Here is a 24,407-nt window from a genome sequence, read left to right as displayed (position 1 = left end):
CCAATGCTCGGCTACCCCTGGTTTTTATTCATCACTGATAATCAGACCCAGAGCTCCCTGGATGCTAGGCAAGCACTCTACTGAGCTACTTCCCCAGCCCTTCAGTCCTGTTTCCACAAACACACGTCCTCTTGAAACCCTTCCAATGCTTCTGCTCTACATCTGCTCCCAAGGAGCACATTTTCATTGCCAACTCAGTGCTTTTGATCACAGCTTTTCCTGTGTCTTTCTTAAATTTTACCTTTTCTTCTGTGTCCTAACATTTGATTCTCTCAAGATACTTGTACAGACCACCATCCTCTCTCCCACCCAACTGTCATTTGTTCCTTCAATTACCTTTGTTATACCGTTTCCCTATCCCAGATCACATTTCAAAAGCTAAGGGTGCAACAATAAAAATAATGTCTCTGTCCTCAAAACAGTATTGATCATCCTAAAAGCAAATTAAATATGTACTTAAGACAAATATACAAACCCAGATATTATTTGGGGGAACAATATAATATAAAAACACACTGTACATTTATTTTAGTATTATATTTTAATTTTTCTTTAGGAAGACATGGCATTTTTTTTTTGTTGTTTTTCAAGACAGGGTTTCTCTGTGTAGCTTTGGAGCCTATCCTAGCACTCGCTCTGGAGACCGGTGACTTGGCAATTTTTTTAATGCTCAAGTTTATGAAGTTCTTTATTTAGTCCTGGTAGTCAAAAATGGAGGTGGGAGATCCTTTCTTTTTTATAACGCTTTTTTGGGGGGCGGGGGTTTCGAGACAGGGTTTCTCTGTGGCTTTGGAAGCTGTCCTGGAACTAGCTCTTGTAGACCAGGCTGGTCTCAAAATCACAGAGATCCACCTGCCTCTGCTTCCTGAGTGCTGGGTTTAAAGGCATGAGCCACCACTGCCCAGCTGGGAGATCTTTTCCTAAAAGCTTGATTCCTCTGCTGTGAATATATTCAAGTGTTTAGGGGAACAAAGACTCTGAGCAATAACTTCAATTCCTTCTCTCCATCCAGTCACTAGGCATTTGATAACAATCATTATTGCCTACATGGAAAAGTGGCTGGGTGAGGGGACAGAATTTTGCATGAAAGCCATACAACAAATGAACACTGTCCAGGTCTGAATCAGTCTTAAAGACAACTGGGTGTGTGGGGACTCAGGAGATAAACTGAAACGGGGAAACTCCATAGGACTTGGTATGTAGATTTGTCAGACGAAGGGTGTTTCTGGGAACTGCCTTCATTCCGGATTTGCAAACCACTTAGATGGTGGTGCTACTCATTGAAGGCAGGAAAAAAATTTTATACTTGGGGAAAAATATACAAGCTCATTTTGGCCTAATGAATAAAATGTCAGTCCAAGGGTTATGTACTCAGTGGTTTAAAAACCAATAACACCATTAGCAATCATTAGCAATAAATTGCAATTATATTTATAGACCAGGCAGAATAAAGTCTTTTTCTTTTTTTGGACAGGGTCTCACTATATACCCCTGACTGGCTGGCCTGGCACTCACTAAGTAGACCAGGCTGGCCTCTGCCTCCTCACGACACTGCTGTGATTAAAGACTTGTGGCACTATGCCTAGCAGGTATAGTAATTCTTTGTTGTTGTTGTTGTTGTTTGAAAGTGGGTCTCTACATATCCAAGGCTAGTCTTTTTCAGGTGTGATTACAAGTGTGTGCCACCAAGTATAGCCAATTTTTATGTTACAGTAAAATAAATAAAACATTTGGGTTTAGGCACTAGCATAACCATTATTCCATTTTACCTTCATTACACTTGGGTGATTAGCTGCCTACAACTAAATATCTAGTTCATCAGTGGCTCTAGATTTGAAGGAAAGTAGTTCTTCTGAATTCAGAACATTGTACTTAATCCTACATACCCTCACAGTAACTATTAAATGAAGGGATTTTACTCCCATTGAACAGATTTTTGTTTTCAAAATGCTCAGAGAAATTAAATGTCAATAACTTGCAAAAGTAACCAGTTAAAGAGTGGCTAAGATTGAAACCTAGTACCCATACTGTTTTATACCTGAGTATAAATAGAGATAATTCTCTTGAAGTATTTCATTTATGACAGCTAGTCTGGCACTGTTTAAAGGATAGTACTACGAATTCTACTAATAATGTATGAACATTTGAAGGTTAGTGCCTACTTCCCACAGGAAGGCAATGGTAACACAGCAGGTGGTAACACAGCAGGAAGCAAATATCAAATAAGGAGGGTACTAGCTATCACCAACAATACTAGATATTACTTACGAGGATAAAGGAAGTCACAGACAAAGGCATGCTGCAGTCCTAGAGACTGGGGCAGGACAATGAGCTCTGGGAGAATGGTTTCCAGGTGAAAAACTTTTAAATCTAAATACTATCTGTAAAAGCTGTAGGGAAAGCATTATTTGAACTAAGACTGTTCGTTAATAATCTGCAGTGCTATTACATTACATCATTGTTCTAATAAGTGTCTTAGCACCTGCTGTTTACCCAGTAATACCTGAAAAGCTTTTTATCAGTCCATTTCATTTCAAACATTTTTTTTAAAAAAAGATTTATTTATTATGTATACAGCCTTTTGCCTGCATGTATTCCTGTATACCAGAAGGGAGCACCAGATCTCATTATAGATGGTTGTAAATCACCATGTGGTTGCTGGAAATTGAACTCAGGACCTCTAGGAAGAGCAGCCAGTGCTCTTAACCTCTGAGCCATCTTTCCAACCCTGATCAAACAGTTTTTAAAAAATTGTGTCTGGGTGTTTAACTTGCATGTATATGCACCAACTGTCTTTGCCCTGGGAAGCTAGAAGAGGGGGTAGGATCCCCTGGAACTGGAGTTACAGTTGTAACAGCAACTATGTAGGTACTGAGAACTGAATCCAAATCCCGTGGGAAAGCAGCCAGTGCTCTTAACCACTGCTGAGCCATCTCTCCAGTCCTCCTTTCATTAGCTTATTTATTTTTAAATTAGTCAACGTTTCTCTGTGTAGCCCTGGCCATTCTGGAACTTATTCTGTAGACCAGACTGGCCTCAAACTCCCTAATCCCCTGCCTCCCAAGTGCTGGGATTAAAGGCATGCATGACCACACCTGGTTTATTTTTATTTTATATGCATGAATGTTTTTGTTCTTTTTTTTTTTTTTTTTTTTTTTTTTTTTTTTTTTGCCCCTAGAAATGTGCATGCCTAATGCCTGCAGAGGCCAGAAGATGGTGCCGGATCATATGAAACTGGAGTTAAAGCTGTTGTGAGCTTCTATGTGGGTGCTGGGAACTGAACCCAGATCTGCAAAAGCAGTGTTTTTAATTAGAGAGTCATGTCTCCAGACCCATTTCATTGAGTCTGACACTTCGTTTTTCATAATTCTAAGGTGGTGCATCTAGCTACAGTGTGGTGGTTTAATTAGACTGCTTCCGTAGTATACAATCAGCATCATATTCACCTTGATGAATTCTGCACCAGTCATAGCTTTAAATGCTGTGTAGTATATACTCTCTCTCATTCAAGTGTCATAATGGTTTTGTGCAGTTGGTGTCATTACCGTTTTACAGAACACTGAGGCTCAAAGGTGTTAAACAGTATATTCAAAAACCACTGTCAAGCAGCAGAGCCAGAATTGAAAATCTGGCAAATTCCAAAGGTCACCTTCTTGTATCTCAACATTTACCTTGGGTGATGTACAAGATTGAATAAAAACATACCCTTGTCTGAACTACTAATCAAATCAAGACTGAGCTCAGATGCAACCTTTCTAAATCCTCCAAGAAGAACCAGTCCTGCTCTCAACCCTTTAAGAATAACACTATTAGCCGGGCGGTGGTAGCACATGCCTTTAATCCCAGCAGTCCGGAGGTAGAGGCAGGTGGATCGCTGATTTCGAGGCTAGTCTGGTCTACAGAGTGAGTTCCAGGATAGCCAGGGTTACATAGAGGAACCCTGTACCAAAAGAAAAACCAAAAAAAAAAAAAAAAAGAAAGAAAAGAAAAGAATAACTCTATTATATCTATTGTATCTTATTATTAGCACACACTTCCCTGGGGAATTTTGGAACCAAGGAATAATATCTTTAATTTTTTTTTTTAAATTTTGTGTGCATTGGTGTTTTTGCCTGCATGTATGTCTGTGTCAGGGTGTCAGATCCTCTGGAACTGGAATTACATTAGTGAGCTGCCTTGTGGGTGCTGAGAATTGAATCCAGGTCCTCTGGAAGGTTAGCTAGAGCTCTTAGTCGCGGAGCCATCTCTCTGGCCCCGGGGAATATTACCTTAATCCATCCTTCTGACCCTACAGTGCCCAGTACTGCTCCTAACACACAGGAACTCAATCGCGTCTGTTAGAAGGCTGCTGCTAAGTACAAGGGAAGAGAAAATTTTAAACTAATGTCACGGAAGATTTATAAATCCTGCGCAGTGAATTTGAAGGAACCAATGACAGACTGGCATGGAAGGCTGGGGCAGGTGGATCTCTGTCATCAGCTAGGGCCACACCGTGCAATCCTGTCTCAAAGCAAACACGCCTGCCCAGAGAAACCAGGAGCTGGTTCTCCTAAGGAGGACCATTTGTTTGGGACCTAAACAAACGCTCCTCTCGGAGAAACCGAGTGCTCTCATCCGGCCCGGCTTGCACAGGGTAATTTACAGGCCCTCACGGAGGACGTTGGAGTTTGTGACCCTCTCTCGAGACGTTCTACTTGCTGCTCTTTTACACACCACGCATTTATTTTCAAACACCGTTTCCCCCTTCACTTGGCCTAGAAAGTTCTGTGCTTTCTGTAAGACCTCTTCTAATCCTCGAACCCAACGTCTCCGTCCCTTTCCAGTCGACGGTGCCCCGCAGCAGGCCGGCCACGCTTCCAGCGTGCAGACACGGTCCTGCCTCCGGCGTAATAAAGGCTTGTTTTAACCAGCGACCAGTCACTGCCACCTCATCTTCGCGCGCCCAGCTCCGCCACTGGGGGCGAGCATCCAACGCCTGGCGTTCGGCGCCTGTTAGCCTAACTTTTTGGCCACGGAGATCGGGGCTGAAGGTAACATTCAGACGCCAAACGACAGGACTCTGGTGCCGAGAAACGTTGTCGATCCGACTCGAGGCGCAGACAACCCCGCTGCGGTCCTCAGGGGAGGACGGCGCTTTCATCTCTCGCGAGACCGGGTCTGAGCGCGCGCGCCATCAGCCTCCGAGACGCGTGGGCCGCTCTCCTCCAATACAAGTGGCCGCCCAGCCAGAGGGAAAACTTGCAATTCCGGGTCAGTGTCCCGGAAGCGGAAGTGCAGCCTGCGCGCTGTCAAAGTTGTGGTGTTCCTCGGGGGTCGGTCCCGCCAAGCGTCTCCCAGGTCTCTCCTGCTGGCCCTGGAGCGCTTCCCCCGTGCAGGGTGGGAGCGCGGGGACGGACGAGCGAGATGAGCACCATGTTTGCTGACACGCTGCTCATCGTTTTCATCTCCGTGTGCACCGCGCTGCTCGCCGAGGGTGAGCGCCTGTTTCTTGGACTTTGCCTTAGCCTCGGGGTGGAAGGGCGCCGGGGTCCCTCGGGCCCCCTGAGGAAAGATGGGGAGCCCCATTTCCAGTGGCCTGCGTGGTCCGTGGCAAAAAAAAAAAAAAAAAAAAAAAAATCCTGGGCGATTCCTGGAGAGAAGCGAGAGGGTAGTGTGGAATCCGATTTCCTTTGACGTATTTGTGGTTACATTTTTTTTTAAGTGTTTTGATCTGACTTTGGAAAGAGTTAATTACTGGTATAGAGCAAAATGTTGAAATCCTCTTGGCTCCGTCAGTCACAAAGACAGTTTGTCGTGACCTTTCCAATAATTTCTCACTAGCACGTCCCTTTTCATGTTGTAGGCATAACCTGGGTCCTGGTTTACAGGACAGACAAGTACAAGAGACTGAAGGCAGAAGTGGAAAAACAAAGCAAAAAATGTGAGTATGACACAGGTTGGTAGTTTCAACACGTGAAGTTCATTGAGTGTGTGTTCACGCTATTTTAGGAGCACCAACTAATAATAAGAATACAGGAATAGTCCCGTGTACTTGGTTTGGGCACACGCTGAAATCTTAGCCTTCAGGAAATCAAGACAGATTGTGAGTTCCAAGCCATGGTGGGCTACATAGGTTGATCAGCCTCACATAACCATAACAAAACCATAATGCAACTTGGTAAAAACAGATATTGAAGACTTTTGTTACGGGTTTTTTGTTTTGTTTTGTTTTTCAAAACGGGGTTTCTCAGTAGCCATGGAGCGAGTCCTGGAACTTGCTCTGTACCATTCGCCTGCTTCTGCCTCCTGAGTGCTGGGATTAAAGGCATGTGCTACCCACTCTCCGTTGGGCAGTGTCTTTAATAAAGCCGAAAGGAATCCGTGTGTGGTGGAGCTCCACTTTAATCCCAGCACTCAGAGATAGGGCAGGCCTGGTCTATGTAGTGAATTCCAGGCTAGCCAGAGCTACATACTGAGACCCTGCGTCAGGGTGGTGGGGGGAGAAACTAAAGAGGGAAGGGAGTCATGGCAGATATGTGTGCAGTCTTCATGCCAAAGAAGAGGTCCTAATGTGTTGTGAAGGCCTCATGACACAGGTGGTCATAAAGTCCCTTGTGGGCAAGTTAGAATGTAGATAGAAAATGTAGATAGAAAATAAGCTAGGGGGAGAAAATTCTAGGTAAAGGAGAAATCACATTGGTAAACATGGAGATTTTACTGTGTAAGTTGTGTTTGGAGAATTATGACCAGGCCATATGACTAATGTCCATGTGAGTGGTACCCTTTAGGGAAGCCAAGTTTCAGTTGGTTGAGAAAGTTGAAAAACTTTGAAAAAATTATTAAAATAGGTAAAATTCACTGCTTTTGAAGTAAGGTTAAAAATTCATCAGGGTACCAACTTAACATATATAGCCCAAATAGGCCTCAAATGTATGATACTCCAACCTCAGCTCTCCAATTACTGGGACTTTGAATGGTTCTTCTCCCCCCCCCCCTCCCCCCCCCCTCCCCCAGACAGGGTTTCTCTGTAGCTTTGGAGCCTGTCCTGGAACTTGCTCTGTAGATCAGGCTGGTCTCGAACTCACAGAGATCCACCTACCTCTGCCTCCTGAGTGCTGGGACTAAAGGTGTGTGCCGCCACTGCCCCTTGAATGATTCTTTATAGGCACAATTGGTATCCAGTATTATTATTATTTTCATTATTTTTTGTTTTTTCAAGACAGGGTTTCTCTGTGTAGCTTTTGGAGCCTATCCTGGCACTCGCTCTGGAGACCAGGCTGGCCTGAACTCACAATGATCCTGCTGCCTCTGCCTCCCGAGAGCTGGGATTAAAGGTGTGCGCCACCAATGCCTGGTGTTTTTTTTTTTTTTTTTTTTTTTTTTTTTGAGGTGGAGTCCCATTTAGTTCTGATTGGTCTTGAATTCATTATGTAGCTAAGGAAGATCTGGAAGTGATTCTCCTGACTCTGCATTCCAAATGATGGAATTTCAGCCATCCACAATTGACAACCACAGCTAGCTAGATTTCTTAGAATTCCTACAATTAGCTTTATTCTCATTTCCTTACATCTTTGTAAGTTTTATGAGTGTTCCCCCACCCCTTTTTTTAAAAAATTTTTTAAAATTTTTAAAAATTTTTTAAAAAATTTTAGACAGGATCTTATGTAGGTCAAGCTTGCTTTGAACTTTATGTAGCTGAGGTTAACCTTGAACTTCTGATCCTCCCGTTTCTGCTTACTAACTGCTAGGATTGCTGGGGTTTGTACTCAGGGCTTTGCAAGTGATAAGTAAGCACCCTACCAACTGAGGTGCATTCCTCAGCTCTCTTTCCATTTCTTACCCCCTAAATTATCTTCCTTGAGGGGCTGGGAGTATAGTTCTATGATGGAGTTTGTGCCTAGCATGCCCAAAGCCTTGAGTTCAACCCTCAGCAGTGATTCACACGGTAACCACTGTGGTTGATTACATAAATGTCTCCGCCTTATGGGACAGGAGATTGAGATGCAGAAAGTTAATGATAGACTTACATCACAAGAAAACAAAGAACTGGAGACTAAACTCAGACTTTTGTTTTCAAGCCTAGACTTTTAAAATTACAGTTCACCATTCTTTATTCAGTGTTGATAATGGTAGCTCACCATATTTAAAACCAAATTTATTATAATTACCTTCACAAACATGACTCTCTTCCAGGATTTTCTTACCTTGTTGACTTTGTGCTTCTAGCAGGGAAATCCAACTCTTAAAAAAAAAAAAAAGGTCATAGATTTCTTTGTTGCTTGTTTCTACTTACTAGCATAAAAATGTTGCTAGGGCACAGTTCTTTGTCAGTGTAACTTTCTTGTAATTCACCTGTGATAAAGCATCCTTTTAATATATAGAGTTTTTTGTGTTTATGTTTACAGTAGAAAAGAAGAAGGAAACTATAACAGAGTCAGCTGGTCGACAACAAAAAAAGAAGATAGGTGAGATAGTAACCCAAATAAAACTTAAGTTTTTTTTATCTTTTTTTTTTTAATATATTTTTAATTAAATAGCTGTATCACTTTACCCTTCCTTTCTCCAGCCCCTCCCAAATGCCCTCCTTCAAACCCTTCCCATAACTGCCCCTATGGTCAAATCGATAGCTTCTTATCCTTTTGATTATTATTACTACATATGCACTCTCGAGCCCGAGTGCGTGCGTGCGTGCATGTGTATGTGTGTGTGTGTATTGTTTATGTATATACAGTTTCAAGGCTGACTACCTTGTATTGGATAATCAATAAGGAGGCACATCACTGAGCAAGGCCAATTCTCCCTCTCCCAGCAGTCATTCATTGTCTATAGTTATTTGTCTAGGGGTGGAACCCTGTGAAATTTTTGCCCTTCCATGTTCCCATGTCTATTAATACTGCCATGGATCTGGTCCTCTTTATGCAGCCATTTCTAGGAGAGGCTGTTTCACAGCAGACTTACTGGTATTCTGGCTCTTATAAGCAATCCTTTTTCTCCCTCTTTTGTGATGTTCCCTGAGCATAGATGCAGGAGTTGTGATGTAGATGTAGTCACTGGGATGGATTCTGCACGATCTGTAGATCTCTGCTTTGTGTCCAGTTGTGGTTTTCTGTTATCTCCATTTGTTATAAAGAGAACCTTCTTAGATGAGGGTGGTGGCTACACTTACCTGTGGATATAAGGATAAGATTTAGAGCATAGTAAGGAATTATGCTGGTCTACCAAAGTGGTGATAGTAGATTCTTTTCTTTCTTTCTTTTTTTTTTTTAAAAGATTTTATTTATTATGTATACAACATTCTGCTTCCATATATATATATATATATATACACACACACCAGAAGAGGGCACCAGATCTCATTATAGATGGTTATGAGCCACCATGTGGTTGCTGGGAATTGAACTCAGGACCTCTGGAAGAGCAGTCGGTGCTCTTAACCTCTGAGCCATCTCTCTAGCCCCCTTTTATTTCTTTTTTTCAAGCTTTTATTATGTGAGCCTCCATGTGGGTGCTGGGAATAACAGTGCTCTTAACTGCCGAGCCGTCTCTCTAGCCCCAGGAGTCTTTTCTATGATTTCACTACCTCCAGGAAGTTGGCTAGGTTTCTAAGCAAGATTTCCCTCTTGTTTAGTGAGCTTTGAGTCCAGTCAGACAGCTGTTTGTTACCACCAATCTGTGAGCACCACTTATAGCACTTTTATTTAAATAGAAATATTTTGGCACTGCTATATTTAAACATTCTGTTAGTATAAAATAAGTAACAAACCATGTATTCACTTCATTTTATTGAGTGATATTGAAACAAAATGCTTTTGTAATCTCCAAACAGTGGTAATTTATTCAAGAATTATGCTGTGTTTAATACTTTTGTGTTAACCAGTTTATTAATTCTTTTCAGAGAGACAAGAAGAGAAACTAAAGAACAACAATAGAGATCTGTCAATGGTAAGAGTAGAGCCCAGAGTATAACTTCACGTGAACCATATAAGCTGTTTTTTTTTTTTTAACAGAAGTCCTATTTGCATCAAATACATTGTGTTTAAGTCAGTTGGTTCGTCCATCCTTCCTTCCTTATTTTTTTTGGAGACAGGGTTTCTTTGTGTAGCCCTGGAACTTGCTCTGAAACTTCAATTTTTGTAGTAGGCCTTACTATTTTTTTTTCCTTTAGTGTGAAATGACCATGTATTTGTTTGTTTTCCTTGTAGGTACGAATGAAATCCATGTTTGCAATTGGCTTTTGTTTTACTGCCTTAATGGGAATGTTTAATTCCATGTGAGTAACCTTTTATATTCTATGTTATTCTATGTTTGTATACAAGTGAGCATAAGATTTTCAGTAATATTTCATTTGTCAGAATTTCAAAGTTATAGCCTTGTACTCGGAAACCTAAAGCCATAGTATTCTGAATTTGAAACGTGTCTACTAGACTTCATAGTCAAATCTTCTCTCAAAAGTAGTGGCAGAAAGAAAAACAAAATTTCAAAGTTAAAATAAAGTTATAAGAATAACATATCTGGGCTGGAGAGATGGCTCAGAGGTTAAGAGCACCAACTGCTATTCCAGAGGTCCTGAGTTCAATTCCCAGCAACCACATGGTGGCTCGCAACCATCCATTATAAGATCTGGTGCCCTCCTCTGGTGTGCAGATATACATGGAAGCAGAATATTGTATACATAATATATATATAATCTTTAAAAAAAAGAATAACATGTCTATTATCCATATTTACAGTTGTTATTTTGCCTCAATTTTTTTCTCATATACATTATTGTTTTTCTTTTTTTTTTTTTAAAGATTTTTTAAAATTTATTATGTATACAATGTTCTGCCTGCATGTATGCCTGCAGGCCAGAGGAAGACACCAGATCTCATAACGGATGGTTGTGAGCCACCATGTGGTTTCTGGGAATTGAACTCAAGACCTCTGGAAGAGCAGCCGGTGCTCTTAACCTCTGAGCCATCTCTCCAGCCCCAGAGAGCGCTTTTTTTCCAAGTTGCTTCTCTTTTCATAAAGTAGATTTCATAAAGTGGAAATAAAATGTTAGAACTAGAAAGCTGCTGACAATGCTCTAGCAGTTAAATTTCCAAATTTTATTTCTATAAGAGGAGCTTAATGTTTCATGAGAGGCCATACTTTGTGAGTAGGTTTTAGGATCTGAAAAATAATTCCTGGGGCTGGGGATATAGCTTAGTTGGTAGAGTGCTTGCTTGCCTGCCTGGGACTGCATAAGCTGGGCCTGGTGGCACACGCCTGAAGTCCCAGCGTTTGGGAGGTGGAGGCAGGTCGTCTAGGGTCGCCCTACACTAACTTAGACTCTGTTATTTAAGAAGAAAATAGCTCCTTTTTTGAGTCGGAATAGGCTTCCCTGTACCCCTACTCCCGAGTAGCAGCCCTGCTCTGGATCTGCAAAGTTCAAGTTACTTAAGGAAACAATCTACCTTGCCCCAACTCTTTCCTTTATTAGATTGGACACAATGTTTAGCTATTCCTCATAAAATCTCCTAGCCCTCTGGGGGAAAAAATCAATTATAGGTAAGACTTTGCTGAGGAGCTTTAGGGGAGGGGAAGGCAGGAGAATTGTTGGGGCTGAAGCAGAAAGATTGTAGATTTGGGGATAATTTGGAATATATCAAGACCTTGTCTAGTTTTTTTTTTTTTTCCCAAGACAGGGTTTCTCTGATAACAGCTCTGGCTGGCCTGGGCTACAGAGGGAGATCCAGGACAGCCAGGCTACACAGAGAAACTGTGTCTTGAAAACACGAAGTGGGGAAAGGAGGGGAGAAAAGAAATCGTTGCAGTCGGAGAGTTTTCATGGTGTTCCTAAGATGTTACTCACTTTCACTTTCATTGCCTACAAGTGTGCTATGGAGTTTTCTAGACTGTCATGTTGTGTGATACCGCATCACCCCAAACACTGAGAGAATTGTGAACCCAACTATTTCTTATGAAACCAAACATTAGATTTTGGAAGTTAAAACATGTCCCTCTTCTTACTAGTTCTTTGTTTTAGAATACATTTTCACCTAAAGTACTTTAAAAAAAATTTTTTTAAGATTTATGTATTTATTATGTATACAGCCAGAAGAGGGCATCAGATCTCATTATAGATGGTTATGAGCCAACATATGGTTGCTGGGAATTGAACTCAGGACCTCTGGAAGAGCAGTTAGTGTTCTTAACCTCTGAGCCATCTCTCTAGCCCCCAAAGTACTTTTTTCTTTTTCCAGACAGGGTTTCTCTGTGGCTTTGGAGGCTTCCCTGGAACTAGCTCTTGTAGGCCAGACTGGTCTCGAACTCACAGAGATCCACCTGCCCCTGCCTCCCGAGTGGTGGGATTAAAGGCGTGAGCCACCAACGCCCGGCTCCCCAATTGCCTTTTTTAAAGCTTTAAAATTTTTTGTGTGTGTATATGTTGGGGATGCAGTTATGTGTGTTGAGGTGCTTATATGGAAGTCAGAGGACAACTTGCAGGGGTTGGTTCTCTCCTTTCACCATGTGGGTTCCAGGATGGGACTCAGGTCATTAGGCTTGGCAATAGGCACCTTTACATAAGGAGCCATCTTGCTGGCCCCCCCAAAATTACTTTTCATTTATATGCATGTTAACATATATCAGGTTTCTTGCTACTTAAGAAGATACATATATAGGTGTTTTGCCTGCATGTGTGCACCTCTGATGTCTGCAGAGGTAAGGTAACTCTTGGAACCGGAGTTACAGACTCTTGTGAGCTATGACGTGGGTGATGGGAACTGAACACTGGTCACCTGGAAGAGAAGCAAGTGATGGCAACTGCTGAGCCATTTCTCCAGTTTCCCCTTCTTTCTTTTCTTTTCTTTTCTCTTCCTTTCCTTTCTTTTTCTTTTCTTTTGTGTTGTTTTTGTTTTTTGACACAGGGTTTTTCTGTGTAACAACTTGGGCTGTCCAGGAACTCACTTTGTAGACCAAGCTGGCCTTGAATTCACAGAGATCCATCTACATCTGCCTCCTGAGTGCTGGGATTAAAGGGGTGTGCCATCACGCCCAGCTTAGTTCAATTTCTTTTTTTTAAGATTTTATTTATTTATTATGTATACAACATTCTGCTTCCAAGTATATCTGCATGCCAGAAGAGGGTACCAGATCTCATAACGGATGGTTGTGAGCCACATGTAGTTGCTGGGAATTGAACTCAGGACCTCTGGAATAGCAGTTGGTGCTCTTAACCTCTGAGCCATCTCTCCAGCCCTTAGTTCAATTTCTAATACAGCATATATTAATAGCTATAATGTACACACTAGTCTTTTGGGTCCTCTGTAATGTGAGTTTGTACAGGTTCTTCAGACAGAAGCATGGAGAACCACTTGTTTAGAGAGCACTGATTAGCCTGGATTCTTTCTCAAGTGACTGCACTTTCAGCCTTGGTCAAAAGGTTCTACTTGTGCCCACATTTTTTTTCTAAAAGTTCTTTGCTTATTCTTCCGTTTTAGATTTGATGGTAGAGTGGTGGCAAAGCTCCCCTTCACTCCTCTTTCTTACATCCAAGGATTGTCTCATCGAAACCTGCTGGGAGATGACACCACAGACTGCTCCTTCATCTTCCTGTATATTCTCTGTACTATGTCAATTCGGCAAGTGAGTATCCACACCCCTTATTCAATGTGTGTAGCTTTCCTTTCTGTCACTGCTCAAACTAGCTTTACTTCTGTTATTCTGGGAACACTTATCCGGACTACTGAGTTTTCAGTTGCTCATTTTAGAGTTCTTTTTTTTGTGTGTGTGTGTGGGGGGTTGTTTTGAAACAGGGGTTCTCTGTGGCTTTTTTGGAGGCTGTCCTGGAACTAGCTCTTGTAGACCAGGCTGGTCTCGAACTCATAGACATCCCCCTGCCTCTGCCTCCTGAATGCTGGAATTAAAGGCATGAGCCACCACTGCCCAGCTCATTTTAGGGTTCTAGCATTGTTTACAACTGTATTAAATGTCTGAAAATCTAGATTACTGACTTTAGGGATGAGGGGAATTGTAAAATCAGGTATGGCTTCCACATCCCATTCTTTTTAAATTTATTTAACTTTATTTTATGTGCATTGTTGTGAAGATGTCAGATTCCCTGGAACTGGGATTACAGACAGTTGTGAGCTGCCATGTGGGTGCTGGGAATTGAACCCAGGTCCTCTGGAAGAGCAGCCAGTGCTCTTAACTGCTGAACCATCTCCAGCCCCCACACCCCATTCTTGAGCTCTGTGTTTTCTTCATTTTATCTGTCTAAAGTATAGTGACTTCATTCTTTCCAGTTTCATTTCTCTATCATGTATTAATGCCTTTTGTCAGTTCAAGGGTGTTTACTACTCTTGTGGCAGTGGGACCTGGGAGAATGGAGCCTAAAAATAAGACAGACTAAAGTCTCATGCAATAGCTGACTTTGTTCAGAGCATCAGACAACTTTCAGTCTGAGGGTTAAAATGATTCACATGAGCCGAGAGTTGGTGGCACACGCCTTAATCCCAGCACTCAGGAGGCAGAGGCAGGCAGGTCTCTGTGAGTTCGAGACCAACCTGGTCTCCAGAGCAAGTGCCAGGATTCTAAAGCTACACAGAGAAACCGTCTCGAAAAACCAAAAGAAAAAAAAAAAAAGAATGAATTCCATTCCTAATTTCTTTCTCAGTGCTATTATAGAAAAGCTATTGATTTCTTTTTCTTTTCTTTTTTTTTTTTTTTGGTTTTTCAAGACTGGGTTTCTCTGTGGCTTTGGCGGCTGACCTGGAACTAGCTCTTGTAGAGCCCAGCAGAAAAGCTATTGATTTCTATACGTTGATTTTGTATCCTGCTAATTTGCTGAATTTGTTAACCATTTGTTTGTAAGTACAGAGAGCTAGCCCATTGTGCCACTGGGCACCCTTGCTTATCTCTTCTAAGGATTCTCCAGTGGAATACTTTGGGAATTCTCAGTATGGGCTCACATCATCTGCAAACAGGAATAATTTCACACCTGACTTCTATATCTGACTTCTTCAGGGATTCAGGTTATTTTGTTTTGTTCTGTTCTGTTTCCTTCTTGTATTTTTTTTAAAAGATTTATTTATTATGTATAGTGTTCTGTGTGCGTACATGCCTGCATGTCAGAAGAGGGTACCAGATCTCATTACAGATAGTTGTGAGCCACCATGTAGTTGCTGGGAATTGAACTCAGGACCTCTGGAAGAGCAGCCAATATTCTTAACTGCTGAGCCATCTCTCCAGCCCCCTTCTTGTGTTTCTTATGGTACAAGTTTGTTGGTAACAAATTTGAAATCTTCATTTATCTGAAAATATCTTTTTGTTTGTTTGTTTATTTGTTTTTCGAGACAGGGTTTCTCTGTGTAGCTTTGTAGACCAGGCTGACCTTGAACTCATAGAGATACACCTGCCTCTGCCTTCCTAGTACTGGGTTTAAAGGCGTTTGGGGGTAGGGGAGTCTGATTCCCCTGCCTGAAAATACCTTTAATTCATCCTTTCTGTTGTTGATTTGAGGCAGTCTTAAGTAGCCCAAGATGGTGAACTTGTAACTGAGGATGCCTTCGAACTCCTGGGTCCTCTTGCCTCTACCTCCTGAATAGTGGGATCACACGTGTGAGTTACCACACCTGGCTTATTCTCATTGTTGAAGGATTTTGTTGTTTTAAGATGTGATCTCTCTATGTAGTCCTAGCTTTCTTGGAGCTTGCTATATAGACTAGGCTGGCCTCAAAACTCACAGAGATACTTCTGCCTCTGGTTTCCAAGTGCTGGTTTCCAAGGGCCACCATGCCAGGCTCAAAACTTGTTTTGTTTTTTTCAAGACAGGGATTCTCTGTGTTGCCCTGACTGTCCTGGAACTTGCTCTGTAGACCAGGCTGTCCTTGAACTCAGAGATCTGCCTGCCTCTGCCTCCCAAGTGCATTCATCACCATGCCCATCTTAATATGTTTTATTTCCTGAGACTATCATATGTTACAAATGTGTTTTGTGTATCTAGCCCCTGTACCTCACTTTAACTTCTCTAGACTCACCCCTGATGTTTCCTCCCAATTTAGTGTCTCCTTCCTTCCTTCCTTCCTTCCTTCCTTCCTTCCTTCCTTCCTTCCTTCCTTCCTTCCTTCCTTCCTTCCTCCTTCCTAATCCATTAGGCCTAGTGAGTACAACCTGTATGTAAATGGGTGTAAGGCCACACTGGAGCATGGGCAGCCTACCAGTGGTCACAGCCCTTTGACCAGTTACGGGGTCTCTGTATTAACCCCTGCTCACTGAAAAAGGAAGCTTCAGTGGCCAAGGTTGAGAGCAGTACAAAATATGGAGTGACTTGCTGGCACTGCTGCAGAGTCTAAAGGTGAAGGTCTCCACGGTAGCATGAACCTCTTAATCTATCTATTCGGTATCTTGTCTCTCCAAATAGGTTTTACTTTCCTTTCCATTTTCTACTTTGTTTCAGTAAACCTGTCATTTAAAAGCCATCAGAGTTTTAAAACTGGTTTTTATTCTGGAAAATGACAAGGACTCATTTAATTGACCCGTCTCTGCTGAATAACCAAGTAAAGAGCCCTTGTATATTTTGTCTAGAAGTGTATTGCTATGTTTGTTGGCTGGACAAATGTGGTATCATTCTGTGTTCTCTAATGTCTTATTTCAAATTGTTCTTATTTTACAGAATCCTTAGCCTAATGTTAAAAACATTGTAGGTACCCAGGAAATACTTGTCAATTTTTATTGTTTCTAATTTTATTTTTTGAGACAATCTTATAGATCCCAAGTGGCCTTAAACGTCTAATTCTCCTGCCTCTACTTTCCAAGTGCTGGGATTACAGGCATATGCCATCACACCTGGCTTTTAATGCCCAAATTTTAAAAACTGGAAATTGGTCAGACATGATGGCATGTGCCTTTAATCCCAGCACTCAGGAGGTGGAGGCAGGTGGATGTCTGAGTTCAGGTCAGCCTATCTACAGAGTAAGTCCCAGGATGACCAAGGCTACACAGAAACCTGTCTCAAAAAACAAAAACAAAAAACCCTGGAAATTGGTAGCACATCGTTTGGTTTTCTCACTGTTTTGTTCAGTATTTTTGTTTTTAATTTTTTATAGATATGTGTGAAGTTAATATATAGTAATACAAATGCAGATATTTCTTTCTCTAGCTTGACCTACTAATGATTGGTCTTCCTAACTCATTTAAAAATTCTCATTAAAGTATAAGTTATAGTGTATGCTATGTATATTTAAATGCTTTATGATAAAAACAATTCAAGGTAGTCCTTTAAGTTGTATTTGTTACTTCATTATATTCTGACAAGGGATTAAAGGAGTATGTACTTCCAAAGGAGCCTACATCTGGGCAGCCTCCCAGTGTCTTAATCGAAACAGATAATGGAGTGTTGAGGGATAGGTAGTTCAATTGTATGAAATTGTGTACACCTAATATCATTTGTTCTCAAGACAGAGTTTTAACATAGCAAGTGTGGCTGAAGAGAACTCACTAGACTAAGATTTAAACCTATATCAATCATATAGGTTTAAAATAGAACTGTTTTGAAATGGGTCTCATGTGGCTCAGGCTAGCCTTGAACTCTTGATCTTCCTGCCTTCACCTCCTGAGCAGTGGAATTACAGATATGTGCCACCACACCCACTCTACTTCTCTGTTTCTAATTTAGCTTTTTTATTTTTGGAGAAGCCATTATTCCTTTCCAAAGGTTAGTGTTTTCAAATTGCAAATGAAGGAATTGAGTAATGAGATAATCCCTAAGTCTTTTCTTTAAAAATGCTGGGTCACAGTTGGCCTTTACTTAACCTTTGCCCACTCATCAGCCCTCTCCATTCTTGTTAAAGCTTATGCCAATTGATTTTTAGTCAGCTGTCTGTTCAGGAGTGCTCTTTAGCACACCCACGCCTGTCTGCTCCAAAAGTCCATTGTTTTTCAAAACCTGTTTATGCTGGTTTTACATGTTACTGTTGTTATGTAATTAAATTAAATATTGTATTTGAAAAAGAAATCAGAAGATAATTGTTTTTGTTGGTGTTTTGTTTTGTTTTCGAAACAGGGTTTCTCTGTAGCTTTGGAACCTGTCCTGGCACTCCTGCTGTAGACCAGGCTGGCTTTGAACTTACAGAGATCCATCTGTCTCTGCCTCCCAAGTGCTAGGATTAAAGGAGTATACCACCATCGCCAGGTTTCAAAAATATTTTTTATAGGACTACTTCAGTACTTTTTTACAAAACTGAATAGATTTTTTTAAAAACCTATTTGTTGCATTAGATACTGTTGGCAGAAGTTTCTGTCCCACTAGCAGGTCCCAAATAAGTATACTGAGGCTCATATTAATTATAAATGCTTGACCAATATCTCAGACTTATTATTAATTGGTTCTTACATTTTAAGATAACCTGTATTCCTTATTTACATTTTGCCATGTGGAGAGGTACCTTTATTAGTATGGCACATTCATCTCCTGCTCCCTCTGCATCTGCCTGGCAACTGCAGACTCCACCCTTCTCCCAGCATTGTCCTAGTCTGGCTCTCTTGTCTAACCTTATTTCATTCCGTTATTGGCCAATCAGCTTCTTTGTTAAATCATCACATCGACATATATTCTGTAGTGATATATTATGATTTCTTAAAGCTTAATTGAGGATTCAGAAAAGCAAAGTCTTAGAAGCCAGACACGCACCTTTAATCCCAGGAGCCAGAAGCTAGAAGGAGGTGGTACACACACCTTTAATCCTAGGACTCAGAATTAAGAGGTAGACGGATTTCTGTGAGTACGAGGCCACTCAGATCTTCACGAGTGAATCAGTCTAAATGTGAATTATAGCTCACACCTTTAATCCCAACATTAGGGAAGTATATAAGACAGAAGCAAGGTCTCAGAGAGGCATTCCTTCTCTAGCCACACTGAGGAGAGGCAGCAGTTTGACACTTGGTGAAGAGATTGTGCATGGGTCCACCCTTTCAGCCTGAGCTAGAGGTGAGAGCTAGTGGCCAGCTACTTTGCTTCTCTGATCTTCAGCTTGAACCCCAATATCTGTCACTGGGTCTTTTTATTAATTTGTGTTACAATATTCACAGCAAGAACAATTAAGATAAGGAAAAAGATGGAAAGGTGCATGCCTTTAATCCTAGCACTTGGGAGGCAGAGGCAGGTGGATCTCTGTGAATTCAAGGCTAGCTTGGTCTATGGAGTGAGTTCCAGGATAGCCAGAGCTACACAGAGAAACCCTGTCTCGAAGATAAGCAAAGTCATCTTCTTTGGATTAGCAGACCCAGGTCTCATCAAGAATACACAGCTCTTACCGTTAGGTTCTTCATTGTTTTAGAAAATGACAGTCACCCTATTGCAGGCAACAGTACTTTTGTGTGCGTTCTCTTTGCTGAGATGGATGTAAGCACTTTTTATAGCTTATATTAAAATTAGTTCTTACTGTGCTTTCTTTACAGAACATTCAGAAGATTCTTGGCCTTGCCCCTTCTCGAGCTGCCACCAAACAGGCTGGTGGATTTCTTGGCCCCCCACCTCCTTCTGGAAAGTTTTCTTGAAGGAAAGGAGAATTCTTTATTTCCTGTCATACTTTCTGGACATTCACATCAGACTGGCAAGACACCTGGCCACATTCTAGTTTTGAGTTATTTCTCAGCTTTTGAATAGGATCAAAATGAGAATGGCACTTAACAATTGGTATAGTGCTGTGTGGTCATGGATGACTTCTTTAATAAGTGGACTCATTAGTTAAATTGGGTAATTTATATGTAATCACAAATATCGTCTTTCTTTCTCTTCAGTATTTCTTGACTAATCATCAAGCCTGTGTATGTGCCATGTACCATAGACGCAGACTGTCCATGAACGTTAGGCGACTAGGAGAAAAAAACAGTTTGTGTAACAACTTAATTGGAAGTATTTGTTACTTTTTAAAAAGCCAAATATGTCACTTATGCTTGATAACAAGCCAAATTTTTAGCTGTTTCATTTAGAGAGATTTGATTTTTTTTGCATACTAAAAAATATTTTCTGTAATCTGAATATAAGGGCCCAAAAGAGCTAAATAAAATTTTGTCATGTGTTCTTTTACTAACCTTGTCTCATATGTTCAAAATATAGAATTGTCCTACTATGTAATTAGAAAGTGTTCAGGTTTGCTTTCTGGTGCTTTGATAAAGACTGACCAGAAGCAACTTATGGGAGGGAGGAGCTTATTTCAGCTTCCAGGTCACAGTTCATCATTGAGGGAAGTAAATGTTAGAAAGCAGGAGCCATGGAGAAATGCTGCTTACCAGCTCACTCTCTGGCTTGCCTCAGCTAGCTTTCTTACACAGCCCCGCCTCCCCGCTGAGAAAAGACTCCACACACTATAGAGGGTTAAACTAGACCTTCTCATCACTCATCAATCAAGACAGTCTTTTGCAGACATGGCAATAGGCCATGAAGTTCCCTCTTGTCAGGTGACTCTGGGTTATGTAAAGTTGACAATACCAGCACAGAAAGTAAGAGTAGAAAGGAAAGGGAAAACGTCATGATTAGATAGATAATCTATGCTTATCTAGTACATTCCTGCTTGACTTGGAAAGCAACAACTTCATGGAAGAGGGCTGGTTTGTCTTTATTAGAGATTGTACTTGGAGTTTGATCTCGGAGCACTAGGGGTGGTCATGGAGACTGCTGTGTTTCTAGACCTTTCTGTGAACATAATATTTGCTGTTGTTTTAAAGCAGACTATATCATGAACTCATACTGTCTGAGCTATAGCATCTGCTTTACTTCTCTGCTTTGTATTTCCTTTATCAGATCACATTTAGAATTACAGTGTTTAGTGCAGCAGTGCTGGAAGTGGAGTACCACACAATTGTCCACTGGCTTGCTCTCACAGATACACCCAGAGGATTCAACAGTACTGCAAGCATTAGCCAGCAATGTAGTTGAAGCTTCTAGAACTTGATTTTGGTAGGGAACAGTATGTCGCATTGGGGACTCAGTCAGATTTCAAGTAATATCTTTTTGATTTTATTTTAATTTCCAGAGACTTTTTTTTTTTTTTTTTTTTTGATTTTTCGAGACAGGGTTTCTCCATGTATTGCTTTAGAGCCTGTCCTGGAACTCGCTTTGTAGACCAGATTGGCCTCAAACTCGCAGAGATCTGCCTGCCTCTGCCTTCTGAGTGCTGGGATTAAAGGTGTGTGTCACCAATGCCCAGCCAGAGACTATTTTTTGAGTGATTTGTGTAGTGGTGTTGGGAATCACATCTGGCGCCTTGTGCATTCCAGATGAGCACTCATCACTAAGCTACATCCTGAGCTCCAGATAAAGCACATTGCAACTCTAGTGTCTTGATGGAGATAGTTACACTTAATGAGTGTAACTCAATATGTGAGAACAGTGGGTCATCAAGAACACCCCTGTAGTGATACTTCTGCGGAGCAGGGAAAGTCCTGAGTGTGTGTGTGTGTGTGTGTGTGTGTGTGTGTGTGTGTGTGTGTGTGTGTGTGTGTGTTGTTGTTGATGAGTACAGCCCTGTCAAGAACCCACTGTCTCTGACGCATGTGAATGGCAAGACATTCTCCCTGTTGAGTATGGAAACTGGCTGTGTTCAGAAAGTGTCAACCACAGCTTTCTCCTCTCTGATGACTTCAATCTGAGGCCATTCCCCTACAGAGACCCCCCCTCCCCAATACTAGCTAGAGATGAGCTAACCTGCCTCTTAATAAACATCCAGTTTCCAGTCTAATGGTGTGTCTCCATCAGTGCACGGCCCACCTGATCCCACATTTTCTCTGTCGTTGACCATTTTGTTCAATCCCAAAAGCCATGCATGTCTTGGGAGATATTCCTACCTTATTTTTTGGCAATATTTGACGGCCCACAGACTCTGGGTAAAGAAATCACTATGAGGGGGATGTCACCAACACTTGCTCATTCAGGCCCTTCCTCATCACTCCTTGCATTCATATCACAGATATCTCATTCTTCATTCTGGGTTGTCAGTGGTTTTTACATAATCCGTATCTGGTTGTCACCCCATGGCTCCTGCTATCCTTTAAGTCAATTTAAACCGTTGAGCACACTTTATCTCCTTCCTACACCTCTATTCCCTACTTCCTGAATCTCAGGCTTCAGTTATGCAGGCTGACTGAACAGATTCTTTTGTGGGTTTTCTTGTTTGTTGTAGCACAAATAATAGTTGGTATTAATAAAAACCCAGAGACAGATATTGGGGTTATAGCTGAAGATCAGAGAAGAAAGCGGCCAGTCACTAGAGAGTTCTCATCTCTACCAATGCTCAGATCAAAGGGGACATCTATCAAACCTCAGACTCCCTGAGACTGCTGTGTCTCCTTCCCTATATTCCTCTCTAGTGCTGGGATTAAAAGCATGGGATCTCAAGTGCTGAAATCTCCTTTGTGTGAGCTCTGTTTCTTTAGACTGGATTAATTTCCTGTAGCTCAGGGTGGCCTTGAACTAACAGAGATCCATCTGCCTCTCTCCCAAGTGCTGGGAGTAAAGGTGTGTACCACCACTGCCTGACCTCTATAGCTGTGGCTAGCTTTGCACTCTGATCTTGAGGCAAGCTTTATTTGTTAGATCATAAACAAAATACCACTGCAGTTTCTTTTGCTTTGGAGGTTTACTGCCTGCCTTCTCTGTTTTGTATGTCCGTATATCTGATTTTCTTCTGGCCTACAAGTCACCATCACTATGTACAAGGTTTCTCTGACCTTGACGTGGTTGAGTTAAACTTCCTTATATTTCTGTTTAAGCTTCTCATAAAAGTCATTTGTTAAACAACGACCTTTCTAAGCCCCAGTCTCCTGATCTGAAAAAATGGGGTGAATAGCTTGGTGAAAGCTCTTTACAGTCTCTGTGTTTGCATCTTTGGACAGAGTGTGCCTGACTCTTGCCCACCTTGCTTTGAATGCTTTCCATGCTCCTTTGGTTCCTACAGTGGTTGCATAACATTGTTTTACTTGTTATTTAAATTAAATAAGTTGGTTACATATTATAGAAATGAGTGAAATACACAAGTGATAATTTGCTTCTATGAAAACTAAGTTGAATGGTTTATAATGACCTAAGAAATCAAGCTTCCTGTCATGGCTACCATTGGAGAACAGCATCCGTCACCCTTTGCTGCTTCATGGCATGGGTCTCAACAGGGGCTACAAGGTAACAATATCAGCAAGCTGGGGCATAACCCATGCCGGGACCCCACGGAACACACCAGATTCCTGCTGGACATGATCCTGGAGGTGTGTGGCTTTGCACTCAAGGTCTTCCAGGACAAGTGTGTGTTTATGTTTGTCAGGTAGAAGATGGGGACATATCTGTGCCAAAGTAGTAGGGGGACTGAGGAATGTGAGTGATGTAATGGTGGCCATGAGCTGCTGCCAAGGATTAGTCACCCTTGTTCTCCCATAACTGTTTATGCTGCACACACACAAAATATCAAATTGTTATTTACATGTAACTAACATAGCAAAGACTTAAAACAGTAACCAAAAAATGTCGATTCTGTGTCTGATTTTCTTTCTTAGATGTTTCAGTTACTATTCCATTTTAATGAAACCAAAAATAGAAATCAGGTAATATACTTTGGGCATTATATATGTAGAAACAATGGAAGCCCAATCAAAAGACTAATAGATGAGCAAATAAATTGACCCTTCATCAACTAGCTGGAGGGAATGGGAACCAGAGGGTAACAATTGAGAACAAAATATAGTGACACATAGTTATGCAAATGTCATAATGAAACCCAATACTTTGTATGCTAACCTAAAAAAAAAAAAAAAAAAAAAAAAAAAAAGAATGCTGGGCTTCTAGGATACCTCGGTGGGTAAAAGTGCTTGCTGAGCCAGGTGTAGTAGTTTATGATTGTAATTCCAGCTTGAGAGGGGAAGCAGTAGGATCAGAAGTTCAAGGAAACTGCTCAGGATATCTGAGACCCTGTCTCCACAAAACAACCACGAATCACATACCGGTAATAGTAGAACCAGCAAAAACTCAAGATATTTGGGTTTGGGGGTTCATTGGCTTTCTGCCTGGCATCCTGCAGGGCTGACTACTTTGGTCCTGTTACAGTGTTTATTTAGCATGAATCTCGTCTAAACCTATTACTCCATGTTCAAATGTCTTCATGGAAGATAAGCTGAGGTCTGGAAACTCTTATAAAAGATTGTCTGTGTCTATTCCTCTAAAATATCTCCCTGCTCCTGTATCACTATCTGAACAGTTTATATTAAGAAGCCCTCTTTAATCATAAATTAATGCTTTATTTAGCTTGTTACCACATGGATAAGGAGAGGATAAATGGGATGCTAGTAAGAGATGCTTTTCAAATGGCTGGCTTTTGCAGGTGGGAGCTAAATACATTTTTAAAATGCAGAAATATTTGACTCTGGGGTTCATTTGATGCTGAAGAAATTCTTCAATATAATCAAAGGCGCTTCCCCCA

The 24,407-nt window shown here is 41.3% G+C and overlaps 1 protein-coding gene across 1 annotated transcript; it reads left to right on the top strand.

Moving 5' to 3' along the window:
• Window positions 1–5,262: 5,262 nt before the first annotated feature.
• Window positions 5,263–20,036, top strand: Tmco1 (transmembrane and coiled-coil domains 1). The gene is made up of 7 exons (XM_027417103.2): window positions 5,263–5,473; window positions 5,843–5,920; window positions 8,385–8,444; window positions 9,875–9,921; window positions 10,182–10,249; window positions 13,446–13,590; window positions 19,402–20,036. Exons 1-7 carry the CDS (start codon window positions 5,404–5,406, stop codon window positions 19,498–19,500), a joined length of 567 nt encoding a protein of 188 aa, XP_027272904.1. The 5' UTR covers window positions 5,263–5,403; the 3' UTR covers window positions 19,501–20,036.
• Window positions 20,037–24,407: the final 4,371 nt, after the last annotated feature.

This window comes from Cricetulus griseus, chromosome 5 (assembly GCF_003668045.3).
Source record: "Cricetulus griseus strain 17A/GY chromosome 5, alternate assembly CriGri-PICRH-1.0, whole genome shotgun sequence".
Classification (NCBI taxonomy): Eukaryota; Metazoa; Chordata; class Mammalia; order Rodentia; family Cricetidae; genus Cricetulus; species Cricetulus griseus.
Note: the sequence above shows the minus strand (reverse complement) of the source record. Positions and strands in the feature narration are given on the sequence as shown.

Excerpts from the sequence above, each read along its gene's own strand:
- Tmco1 (XM_027417103.2), top strand. The coding sequence starts at position 5,404 with ATGAGCACCATGTTTGCTGACACGCTGCTCATCGTTTTCATCTCCGTG. Across the intron at positions 5,474-5,842 it reads CACCGCGCTGCTCGCCGAGG|GCATAACCTGGGTCCTGGTT; the intron begins GTGAGCGCCTGT and ends TTCATGTTGTAG. Across the intron at positions 8,445-9,874 it reads ACAACAAAAAAAGAAGATAG|AGAGACAAGAAGAGAAACTA; the intron begins GTGAGATAGTAA and ends AATTCTTTTCAG.